At 41.4% G+C, this 12,260-nt stretch overlaps 1 protein-coding gene across 2 annotated transcripts in view; it reads left to right on the forward strand.

The window, feature by feature from the left end:
- Positions 1 to 12,260, forward strand: part of ARHGAP17 (Rho GTPase activating protein 17) — an 87,616-nt gene that overhangs the window by 60,416 nt on the left and 14,940 nt on the right. The window contains exons 13-17 of one of the 2 annotated variants that reach the window (XM_044746872.2): positions 2,779 to 2,859; positions 4,870 to 4,983; positions 7,510 to 7,601; positions 8,875 to 9,031; positions 10,782 to 11,015. In XM_044746872.2, the coding sequence (XP_044602807.2) occupies positions 2,779 to 2,859; positions 4,870 to 4,983; positions 7,510 to 7,601; positions 8,875 to 9,031; positions 10,782 to 11,015 (678 nt within the window). The remainder of the gene's footprint in view (positions 1 to 2,778; positions 2,860 to 4,869; positions 4,984 to 7,509; positions 7,602 to 8,874; positions 9,032 to 10,781; positions 11,016 to 12,260) is intronic. The other variant, XM_070484664.1, reaches the window with a different exon arrangement.

Below are 12,260 nucleotides of genomic sequence, written 5' to 3' on the forward strand. Positions count from 1 at the left end.
AAAATAACTTTCAAATAGCCTATTTTTAAAATAATATGTGCCCCTGTTCTTAAGTTTAGGATGAAAATATTGAGTATCATAATTACTAGTGTAAGAAGGTCACCACTTATACATTGGCTTAAATTTGTGTGATTTATGTGGATGAAGACAAATAGTGGTGCATTGTACGTCTTCATATATATTATTGTGAATTTTTATGGAATGCTGTGGACTTTAATGGATTGGCTGATCAAAAATCCCTTTTCTGGGGCTGGCCCCGTGGCCGAGTGGTTAAGTTCGCGTGCTCTGCTGCAGGCGGCCCAGTGTTTCGTTGGTTCAAATCCTGGGCGCGGACATGGCACTGGTCATCAAACCACGCTGAGGCGGCATCCCACGTGCCACAGCTGGAAGGACCCACAACGAAGAATATACAACTATGTACTGGGGGTCTTTGGGAAGAAAAAGGAAAAAAAATAAAATAAAATCTTTAAAAAAAAAACAAAATCCCTTTTCTATTAAATAAAGCCCTGTCACTGGGGACAGGTGTCACAGCAGCCAGTGACAGTGTGCCTGTTGAGCTGCATGGAAACTCAGCTGTGCAATAGTACAATGTTGACGTTGTTAGTAACAATAGTCAACACTTATTGAGCATTTACTGTGCACGGTGTCCTGTACTAATCCTCATACCCATCACCTCTGCTAACCCATAGTTAATGACACAAAGGCAGGTGTGGTTCTCATCCTCCTTTTACAGATGAGGAAACTGAGGCTTGGGAAGGACCAGGGCCAAGGCAGTAGCAAGTGATTGGCAGAGCTGGAATTCAGCCCCAGACCCATCTCACCCACAGCCTGTGTTCCTGTTGTTCGGGCCTCCCCCTCCATCCTCAGCTTCTGTCTGTCTAGGAAGAGTTGGTTTAGGCAGAGCAGCCATATTTACAAAGTCCTGGAGGCTACTCCCTGGCCCGCCACCCTGCTTCCTTGTTAACCTCCCTCAGGTTCTGACTTGCTTCCTCCAGGAGGTGCCTAATTCCTCACCCTGAAGGGAAGAGGAACAAATCTTCCCTCCCCTCCCATCTCCTTTCACCATCGTCAGACACTGTTACCCATTCCCATCAAATGGACCATGATTAGAAATAAGCAGTTTGTGGGGCCGGCCCTGTGGCCGAGTGGTTAAGTTTGTGCGCTCCGCTTCGGCAGCCCAGGGTTTCACTGGTTCGAATTCTGGGCACGGACATGGCACCACTCATTAGGCCATGCTGAGGCAGCGTGCCACATGCCACAACTAGAAGGACCCACAGCTAACAATACACAACTATATACTGGGGGGGCTTTGGGAGAAAAAGGAAAAAGAAAAAAATCTTTAAAAAAAAAAAAAGAAAGAAAGAAATAAGCCGTTTGCGCTGATCAGTTATACTTCAGTGGGATGTTAGTCCATCCCTTGTCACTTTAACCAGGCATTTGCATTCGAACTTTTCTCTGTAGCTGTGGAATGAGAGACTTTGTCCGTGGTAGATGGTGAGAATTTTAAAGTCAGAGTAAATCCTTAGATGAGGTTGTATTCTTGGGACCAACATGGGACCCAGCTTGCTGTACGTCTCTGTGTCTGTGGGACTGAATAACTGGGACTCAGCAATCACTGTCAGGTTGGGGAGATTTCTGAGATTTCTTTTACTGAGTAACGTTCATTCTTACTAAACCTTGACTCCTCTCTCTGTTCTGAGACTCCCAAACCCGTCCCTACGAGTAAGTAAACTTTTAAAAGAAGACATCTGTCAAGCCAGCCCTGATGGCCTAGTGGTGATAGTTCAGCATGCGCTGCTTCAGCGGCCTGGGTTCAGTTCCTGGCCACAGAACCACACCACTCCTCTGTCAGCAGCCATGTTGTGGTGGTGGCTCACACAGAAGAACTAGAAGGACTTACAACTAGAATATACAACTAGGTTCTGGGGCTTCGGGCAGGGGAAGAAATTTTAAAAAAAGAAAGAAAGATATCTGTCTTTTGGTATATTAATTTGATACTTGAGAAATGTCAGCACAGACCACCATCCTATCCTGGTGGCACATCGACTGGCTTCTAAAGTATAATTGTGTTTAACCTCTATTCTTAACTCTCCAGATTGGTTCAGTCAGGGAGGATGTTTTAAGTCCGAAAGGATATTGTATAAGCAATTTCTAATGCTCTCTCCTACTGGTATGCAGAGTTGATTCTGCTCTGCAGGCTCTGGTCTGGCCATTTTATATGTCAATGAAAGTTTGCACATTGAAACTGTATAGCAGGGAGCTCCTGTAATTGCTTCACAGCAGAAATGGGCTTCTTGTCTGGATCCTTTGAGCAGTATTGAGAGCTGGAAAAGACCTGGGGGTCTGGGTGACTGGAGCAATGCCAGCTCATCTGTGGCTGGGCCTCAGTTAGGACAAGAGATCTGGGCCCCAAGAAGCTGTATGTGAATACACACATTTTCTAGATAGAAGTTTCAGTGCTGTCTTGTCCTCTACGTGCCGAGCATTGGTCTAGGTGGTTTTGCATGGTGATGCCACTGGAAACCTCACAGTCACTTGGCAGAATCAACATTCTTATCCCCAATTTTGCATCAGGAGATTGAGTCTCGGTGAGGTTAGCTAACTGCTCAGAGTTATGTATTTAGTTGGTATTTGACTCCAGATCTGTTTATTTTCAAGATCGGTACTGTTTTCCAACTGTGCTTTCTTCATCAGTGGAGGCATCACTGTTAATGTGGCGCATTAACACAGGTATTCCTCATATGTGTTTATGTAATATGAATAAAATTTTTTTCTCAGTGTGCAGGATCAAGATAAAAAACTACAAGATTTATGGAGAATATGTCAGAAGTTGCCACCACAAAATTTTGTTAACTTTAGGTATGTATGATTGGTAATCTGCAAATTAAGCCACCAAGTGGCAGTGTCTCTGGAGTGAAGAAAGGTTTAATCCCCAGTAGAGAGGCCGTTTAATTTAGCCATACTTGGCACATTAAAATATGATTTGGAGAGGAGGAACTTGGGGTTTCTGGGAATGCAATTTGATGTATATTACTAGGATGCATCTGAGGCACCAGCATCATGTCTGGCACTATTAGGTGAATTGCCTGATCATTTTACCACTGCAGCTATTAGAAAAAAAATTGTTGTGGAAAGTTTAGTTGACTGTGTGTTGGATTTGGAGTCTAAACTCCAGTATGTAGAAGGCAAAAATTAATTAATAGTTGTAGTTTTTGTAATATCTTTCATATATGCTACATAATTTATCTGAAATATAATGTAGATCATCCTACTATAAAATTCCAAGAAATGGACATTATATATTCCTTTATGAAATAACCATGTCTCTAAGAAAATTTACCATGCACTTATTTCTGGAATTTAACTTCTGTTTTGTCTTTAACTTAAAGCATAACTTTGAAGAAGCATAGAGAGAAGGGTAAAAGGTAATAAAATCATTTAAAACCAAAGAAAATTTTGTAAGAGGACTTGGTCCAAAATGATAAATACTTTACTGGTGAAGGTTTAGTATGTTACCTGACCTTTAAATTCAGTCTTAGGCTTGATCACTAAGCTAAGCTAAATATTCCCTTTTAATATGTTGTTTCCACCTTGCCTTATGAGTGCATTAATATTTATAATATCCCTCATTGATTTATTTAACACACCCATCTTAGAATTGCAGTACTCAAACTGGTCAATGTCTTATGGTGGAACTGAATTATGGTTCTTAGTACTTTGGGATTTGGCCTTTATTTTGTTTATTTTACTCTTTATAATTTTTACTAATTGTTTTTTGAATAGAATGTATAGTCTCATGGTTCAAAATCCAAAAGGTGTACAGTTAAAAAGTTTGTCTCCTGGCGGCTGGCCCAATGGCCTAGTGGTTAAATTCAGCATGCTCTGGGTTTGGTTCCCAGGCACAGACCTACACCACTTGTCAGTGGCCATGCTATGGCAGCAACCCACATACAAAATAGAGGAAGATTGGTAACAGATGTTAGCTCAGGGTGAATCTTCCTCAGCAAAAAAAAAACCTGTCTCCTGTTCCCATCCCCCAGGCCACCTAGGTCCTCTCCTGAGACACAACCAATGTTTTTAGTTGCTTATGTATTGTCTCAGTAAGAGTTAATGTATGTATAAGCAAATACATAACATGTGTACGTAAATACATATGTATGTACATTTTTTTTCTCTCACACCTTCCATTTTATTTATTTTAAACCAAATGGTAGTATATATTGTATACATCATTCTCTTCCTTACCTTCTTCGCTTAATATACGTCTTGGAGATTTTTCCATTTCAGTACATAATAATTTTTTATGGCTGCATAGTACTCCACTGTATGGATATGTTGTGTATAATTTATTTAATCAGCCTCCTATTGATAGATAGTTGGATTCTTAATAATTTTTTGCTTTTATTATATATAAGAGGCTATGTCTATATAATAAATTGGATATTTTTATAATTAAAAAGCATTTTCAAATATAGTTTCCTTTAACCAATTATACCTATGCTTCTATTTGTTTTTGTTATGTTTGTATTCAAAATATATTGAGTTCACTGTTAATCACATTGTCATTTATTTTGGGGTAGATAGATAGGGCTTAAAGGAGAGATGCATTAGAAATATGCAGCAAATAGAGGCTGAATCATTGAGGTTAACATTTGAGCTATTTTCCTCTTCCAAGCTCTAAACTAGTCTGTTCTCTGAATCAAAGAACACAAGAAATTTGTAAAATGCTTAGCCTGAGCGAGATTCTGATTTAGTCACACTCTGCAGTTAGCGCCTGAGCAATCTGGGACTGAGCACCTGGGCAGGAAGATGCTATTCCTGCACATCTTTCACAGTAGATGCTTTTCCACTTTCTCTTTTGTTTCATAGGTATTTAATCAAGTTCCTTGCAAAGCTTGCTCAGACCAGCGACATTAATAAAATGACTCCGAGCAACATTGCAATTGTGTTAGGCCCCAACCTGTTATGGGCCAAAAATGAAGGGTAAGTAATCTTTCCCTATATCATATTATTTTAAATTTTTCTTTCCACTTGATGGAAAGAATAAAAATATAACTCAAGATACACATTCTAGCGTAGGATGAACTTCAGAGTGTTCTGAAGTTGATCTTCCCATTTAGCCAACATTCTCAGAACATTGCTGTGAGCTGGGTCCTGTCAAAGAGGCTGGTCACACAAAGGTGTATGAGACATTGTTCCAGCCCTCGAAGGGCCCCGCTCTTGGGCAGTTGGGCAGATGAAGAGCTCTGGTACAATGATAAGCTCTGCACACATCTGTATGTGTGTATGATGTCACAGACATAAAGTATGATGGCAGCAAAACTTGCTGAAGGAACATGATTCAAGCTGCGAAGTTCAAGGAAAGCTCTGCACAAAAAATGGCACTCGAGCTGTACCTGCATGAATGAACAGTTGCTTACAGATGGGACCTGAACGAGCAAAGGCATTGCAGGCATGAACAAGGTGTGTCGCATGATCTTATGTAACTTGAGCACAGGGGCCATGAGGCTGCGACTGGGTGGCAGAGCCAGCTTGTGAAAGTCCTCGTGTATCTTGTTGAGCTGTTTTGAATTTATTTTATTGGTCATGAGGGGGTCGGGGCATCAAGATCTCTAAGCCAAAGAATGACTTGATCAAATTGCATTTAGAAAGATAATTGATTGGCATTGAGAAATGTAGCTTGAGTAGAGGAGAAGGATCAGGGAGGTCAGCTAGAAAGCTCTGGGAAATCGCTAACATAAATCTTTACTCTGTTGGAGGCATTATGATTATCTCATGTAAGCCTCACAAATAACCTTTTGAAGTAGGTACAATTGTCCTCATTTTTACAGATGAGGTCACTGAGGCTTGGAGGGGACAAGTAATTTGCTTAAGGTTGCACAGCAGGGAAGTGGTGGAGGCCAGGTACTGGCTACAGAGTCTGTGTCCTTAACCTTCACCACCCTTCCCTGCCTCCTATGACTGCTGGTCAGCTTCGTAAAATCCTGAGCAGTTCAAGTTTCCGTTAAAAAGTGCAGTGACCTTTTGAATCAAGGTCTTTCTTTCTACCTTTCATTCATTCATTCACTCACGCATGCCCAGTCTTGTTTCAGAAAGTATTTATAAGATTATTTACAAAGATCCAATATCATAAAGCAAAATTAAAGATAAGTAAATATACAAGGTTAACCACATATCTCATATCTTATAGCAAATAAATTCCAAGTAGACTAAAGAGTTGAGTATAAAAAGTAACGCCATAGTCATGGCAAGTAAATATTTATTAGCTTTTGGGGTAAAGAAGAATTTGCTAAACATAAAAGCAGTGCAAGAAACAAACAAAAATTGATAGATTTGGCTCTATAACAGCTAGAAACTTCTATATGTCAGAAAGCACCTTTTACAAATGACAATTCACAAACTAAAGGAATTCTTCCAAAAATATCCAGAATATATAAAAAGGTCTTGGGAATCAATAGACAAACAGTATCTCCTCAAAAAGAAAGATTGGCAAAGAACGTGGGCAGACAGTCCTCTCCAGTCCAACAGGGTTCTAAGGCAAGAGAATGAGCAGAACCCAGAGGGCAGAAGGGAAATAAGAAAGAGTGGGGAGGGTGATTTGCAGGCAGTGCTTACCTTTTAAGCTGGAGTTTAAAAGGAGCTAGAACTTTTACTTGATTGGAAATTGTGGTGAGAATGTTCCTCCTGGTGGGAAGAGAAGTCAGAGTGATTAATAAGAGAGATGCAATAGGTTTGGGGCAGTCAGACCTGGGATCCAGCTTCTTGGGAATTCAGTGTCCTCATTTATAAAAATAGGCCTCGTAACAGCCCCCATTTTGCAAAAAAGTAAATGCAGTGAAGAATGTAAAACACTGAAGCCTGGTAGGTGCTCAATGAATGTCAGGCCTTTGGAGCTTGTTAGCTTTGGTGGGGTTCTGACTCTGAACTGGAATATGAGCTCCTTGAGGGCAGGGAGAGAGATTCTTCCTTATTTTCTTCCTCTTGAGCCCTGGCATTCAGACACTTTCAACTTCTGAACGTGCATCTTGGGACCAGTGCATATAGATGATAGTCTTAATAATACGTGTAAATGTGGAGGCTCAGGTTTTGTGAGGTAAGAAGCAGCACACTGAAACAAGGCATACTGTTAGTTATGTGATAGGCAAAGTTGGTTTGTGCTGATCTTGGATCTTAGACGATAACTACCATAGGCAATACTGTCCCAGTGTGAAAAGCAACCCTGTTCCAAACCAACTGAAAAGCAGCATTTTGACCTACCACTGTTCACTGGCTTAGCCCTCACACTGTAGTGGTTATCACAGTGCACACCAAGGAGTGACAGCAAGTCAGGGTGAATTTTTTCCCTGAGTGATCACTACCATACTCATAGGTCAGGGCCTTGTGGATCTAATTTTTGCATTTATACTTAAATAGTTTATCCTTTAAAAATAACTGAATTGCCCTGGCACAACCTCTGAAATTGGAGTCTGCCTAAGGGAAGTATTTTAACTCTGTGAATTTCCTTTCCAGAACGCTAGCTGACATGGCAGCCGCCACATCCGTCCACGTGGTTGCAGTAATTGAACCCATCATTCAGCATGCCGACTGGTTCTTCCCTGAAGGTGGTTATCTTTTCAGTTTCATTGACTGCCAAAGCAACATGATAATAGTATAAAAACTCTTTTTAAAGAAGAACATACATGAGTAATCCCTTTCGCTTTTTCATGGTTCTTTCCAGGCTGTTTATTTGCATTCATATTTTGACATAACAGTAACCACATTATTTTGTATTTCACTTTGTTTCAATTAAAACAAGAGCCATTCATTCAGCCAGTGTATACTGAATACCCAGTAGGTGCCATATGTTTGCTGGCAAGACATGCAGTCTTCCCTGGAGGAATTCCGGCCACTGGAGAAGGAAGCCACATAAAAGGAGAAATTGTAATTCACAGCACATTAGAAAGATAGGTGGATGGAGAGCGATTTGACAAACTCACATATTGGGCACAAAGACCTAGGGATTGCTTTATAGAAGAGATGACATTGAATAGGCTGGAGTTTTCTGCTTGGAAGAAAGCTTTTTGTTTCCCTAGGCAGATAGTTGGATTTGTGCAAAGATGGAAGAGAAAGTAGAAAAGGTTGATTGGGGCCAGTTTGTGAAGGTCTGAGAATTAGGATTTCATCCTACAGGGGATGAGATTTTCAAACTATGTTGCAGTCCTGGATCCTCAGAGGTTCCCACGCTCTCCTTTGGGAGTAGTGATCAGGCAAATGTGGGGCGTCTGGACCTCCTAGCCTTCCTTCACCCAGAGCAGCCCTGCTGTCACATCTTCTGGAGTGTAAGCTCCATGATGCCAGGGCGTGCTCATGTTTACTTTGCCCTGGTCTTCCTGCCTTCAAGAATCACTCCTCCCTCGGGAAGGTTGCACAATAAATGTGTGACAGGTGAATGAATATTGGCATTCTGCCCCAGATTTCTTTTGAGAAAATGAGTTTTGCAAAAACTGCCGTAGGCAGTGTGGAGTTGATATGGCCTTTTATTTCTAATTTATATTAAACTGTAAATATTTCTCTTCTTTTATGATCCAAATAAGTAATCCTTGCTTCGTGTCATCTTCTGTATCCCATGATTTTTTTTCTTACAAAAAATAAAACAGAGGAGTTGTGTAACTTGTATTGTGAATCATATCCCCTCCCCTATTTCTAGCTCTCTTATTTCACCCCCCCTGGTTTGATAAACCCTTCTTAAGGTGTGAGTGCATGGAGCTTCCACTTGTGAATAGCAAGGACTTGTGGACTGAAGAGTGAGGTTCCTATTCCATTGGGGTGTTTTAAAGCCCTCTCAACTCCTGTGCTCTATGTCTCATTTACACTTCTTTGTTTTTCTTCTGGTAGAGGTGGAGTTTAACGTATCAGAAGCATTTGTACCTCTTGCCACCCCAAATTCCAATCACTCGTCCCACACTGGAAATGACTCTGACTCGGGGACCCTAGAGAGGAAGCGACCTGCCAGCATGGCGGTGATGGAAGGGGACTTGGTGAAGAAGGAGAGGTATGTTTAGAATTGTTCAGTTTCAAACTGGCCGTAGATGTCACGTAGAAGAATTGCTAAACCCTTGGTATCTGGTACTGCCTCAATGGACTTATAATGTCAGAGTGACCCACCATGTACCATGACTATTAGAGTCCAGAGAGTTTCAGGAATACTGCTCTAGTTCATTCCAAGCATTAATCTGACCATAAAGTAGATCCGTAGCTTGTCAGTTAACATTTGTACTGTATGCGTCCAAGCTTTACTTGGTGGTCTGAGATAAGCCCTACACAGTGGCATCACACATGTTACAAATTCACCTAAAGGTACTTGATTGGGGGAAAAAGAGAAGAAGGAAGAAAAAGTTAAAAATTGTGGACATACGTCTAGGAGTGAATGTGAGAACAATCTCTCTCTCACAGTTAGTTGTGTGATTTGGTGTTTAAAGAGAAATATTTCTGGTGTAACTTGACTTCTCAATGGAAGCCAACTGCTGAATCTGATGTTCAGCTGGAGAAACCTCAGAATGTGCCAATTCCAGAAGGAAAAAAATGGCTGTGCTGGACTTAGTGAGAGACAGTATGTCTCTAAACTAGGCTCCATGGGCGATTTGTGGGATTTTCAAAGGTTATTAAGGCTGTTTGTGATTTTTGCCTTCAGATGCCAATCTGTCCAACATGTGTGATGAAATGCCGCTGTGTTCATCAGTAATGCTGAGAGTTAGAGAGGCCTGTTTGAAGTAATGTGCTTTTCTTGCATACATGTTATAATATTACTGGAAATAGTTTTACATTCAAACTAAACAACAGCTGTTATTTTAATTGCCCAATCTTATAATGAGCTTTGTTTTTTTGTTTTGCTTTTTTTTGTAAAAAGCTTTACTTTCCTGTTCTTTTATTCTGGAATCCACGTTTATGTACAGAAGTTTTACTTCTCTGAAGCCCCGTTCATACATTTGGTAGTGCTTCCTGATGGCAAACTCTGTCCTCCACAAAATTAGCCTTCGTATTTTTTAAGTCAGAAAACACAATGTTGTGGGTCAAGTTAGCACACAATAAACAATTCTCAGTTATCTGTCTGGGTGGATTCTCCCCGTCAGCTGACCCAGTAAACGCAAGCTCGGGGAGCCATGTATCTTTCTATTTTTTTAAACTGAAAAAAAGTTTTAAGGTTCATACACCAGTGAGTTTAAATGAAAAGTAGGTCTTCCTTCTACCCTATCGTCCAACCGCCATCCCCTTCTCAAAAGCAATAATTTTCCAGTCTTACGTATCCTTTCAGATATGTTCTTTGCAGACACAGGTACAGATATTTCTACATCTCAGCTTACGAGGCAGTGTGCTGTGACAGCCTTACCTTGAGCTGGGAGGACTTCTGCACACAGCTTCCACATTGTTCCCCAAACACACAGATTTGGGATGACGGGCTTGTATGTAGTTGTATGGAAATAAACACACTAAAACGATGTCATTCACTCAAGATGAGAGGCCTGCCTATTTGCTTTCAACTGCTCACACCCACATTGAGAAAGGACATTGATCAGTACCAGGTCTGTTGGCTCTCTCAGGTTTAAAGCCAAATTGAGTTGCTTGCCTTGGTAATAGGAATGACCATTAATCATTGGTCATTAATCATTAATTGCTGCTGCGTTGCATACTGGGCAACTTGGGTGGCTATCCCCATGTGTGGGTTTTAACACACGTGGAGCAGTGGGCTTCTGTGTCGGTGGTCAGCTTGCATGGTGTGTTGACTGTTTCTTCTCTCTGTGTAGCTTTGGTGTGAAGCTTATGGACTTCCAGGCCCACCGGCGGGGTGGCACTCTAAATAGAAAGCACATATCTCCCGCTTTCCAGCCACCACTTCCGCCTACAGATGGCAGCACTTTGGCTCCAGCAGGCCCAGAGCCCCTTCCCCAGAGCTCTAGGGCTGAAAGCAGCTCAGGGGGTGGGACTGTCCCCTCCTCTGCGGGCATACTGGAGCAGGGGCCGAGCCCGGGCGACAGCAGGTAAGGAGGCCAGCTTGTGCTGGCAGGAGTGCTGGGCACCCCAGCCTTCTTCAGGTGCTGGCCTGTGGGCATCCATGCCCACAGAATCACTTGGCATATTTTGAACCAGATTTGCCTTCACTCCTCTCGTTGGCAAAGGATGGGAAAAAAGACTGCATATTGCTCGCTTCTTTTCCTGTTTTCAAGAGAAAGCAACATTTGCTTGCATTCTGTACTGTACTGCTTTGGTGCTGGAAACTGGAAGCCAGTAGGTGTCTAGCAGTATTACAAACCTCTTTACCTGTGTGATGTGTACTCAGTGTTCATGTACCATTTGCTCGTTGTCATCTAGTATGCTAACTTGTAAACATTTGAATGTAGCAAGTTAGTTAGATTATAGTATTCCTGGCATTCACTCATTCACTCACTTACTCACTCACTCACTCACTCACCCACCCATCCACCCAGCCAGCCAGTCAGCCCATCCGTCTATCCATCCATCCATCAAATAAGATTTTCTGAGTAACTGTTAAGTGCCAGACGCTGCACTAAGCACACTAGGTGACTGAGGTCCCCTCACCCCCAGCTTTCAGTCTTGTAGGGTAGTTGATACACGAGTACAAGGTAGAAAATATGATGATAGCTTTTCTTAAAAGCCTCTTTTGTTGCTTAACATTTTGATTAGCCACCTGGAATGGGCTGCAAATATGTAGAAACTTTAAGAAAAATCACCTTTAAACTTGAGATTTTCATTTAATTGGCATGAATTTTTATTTAATTTGCACTGACCCAGGCAGCTGATTCAGAACTGACAGCTGATGTAAAAGGTGAGCCCCTCTACAGAGTATATGCTAAAATTTTTATTATCATTTATTCTACTTTGACCACATATGAAGCACTAAATGGTCATATATAGAGTAAAATAAATGCGTAAAACAAGGACAGCCGGTGTATCCATGCATCTTTTCCCGTGCAGAGAGATGAATTTGCCTTGGGAGAACTCCCTCACTTCATCTCCTTTGGGATGGGGAGGGAATACCTTGTGGTGTATGAAGCCAGCTGCTTATGTGATAAGAATCTTGTTAAATCCTCATAGCTGAATTCTGAATGTTTTGTCATTCCTGAATTCCTTTTTACTCACATAATTTGGGGAAGTTCAATTTTTAGTTAAAAAGAACTGAGGCTTCAAACTTCCTAGAGCTTCGTATGCTGATCATAAGCTCCAATGTTGGCTTTTGTCAGTAACTACTGCTCCATGCATGTATT

This window comes from Equus asinus, chromosome 14 (assembly GCF_041296235.1).
Source record: "Equus asinus isolate D_3611 breed Donkey chromosome 14, EquAss-T2T_v2, whole genome shotgun sequence".
Lineage (NCBI taxonomy): Eukaryota > Metazoa > Chordata > Mammalia > Perissodactyla > Equidae > Equus > Equus asinus.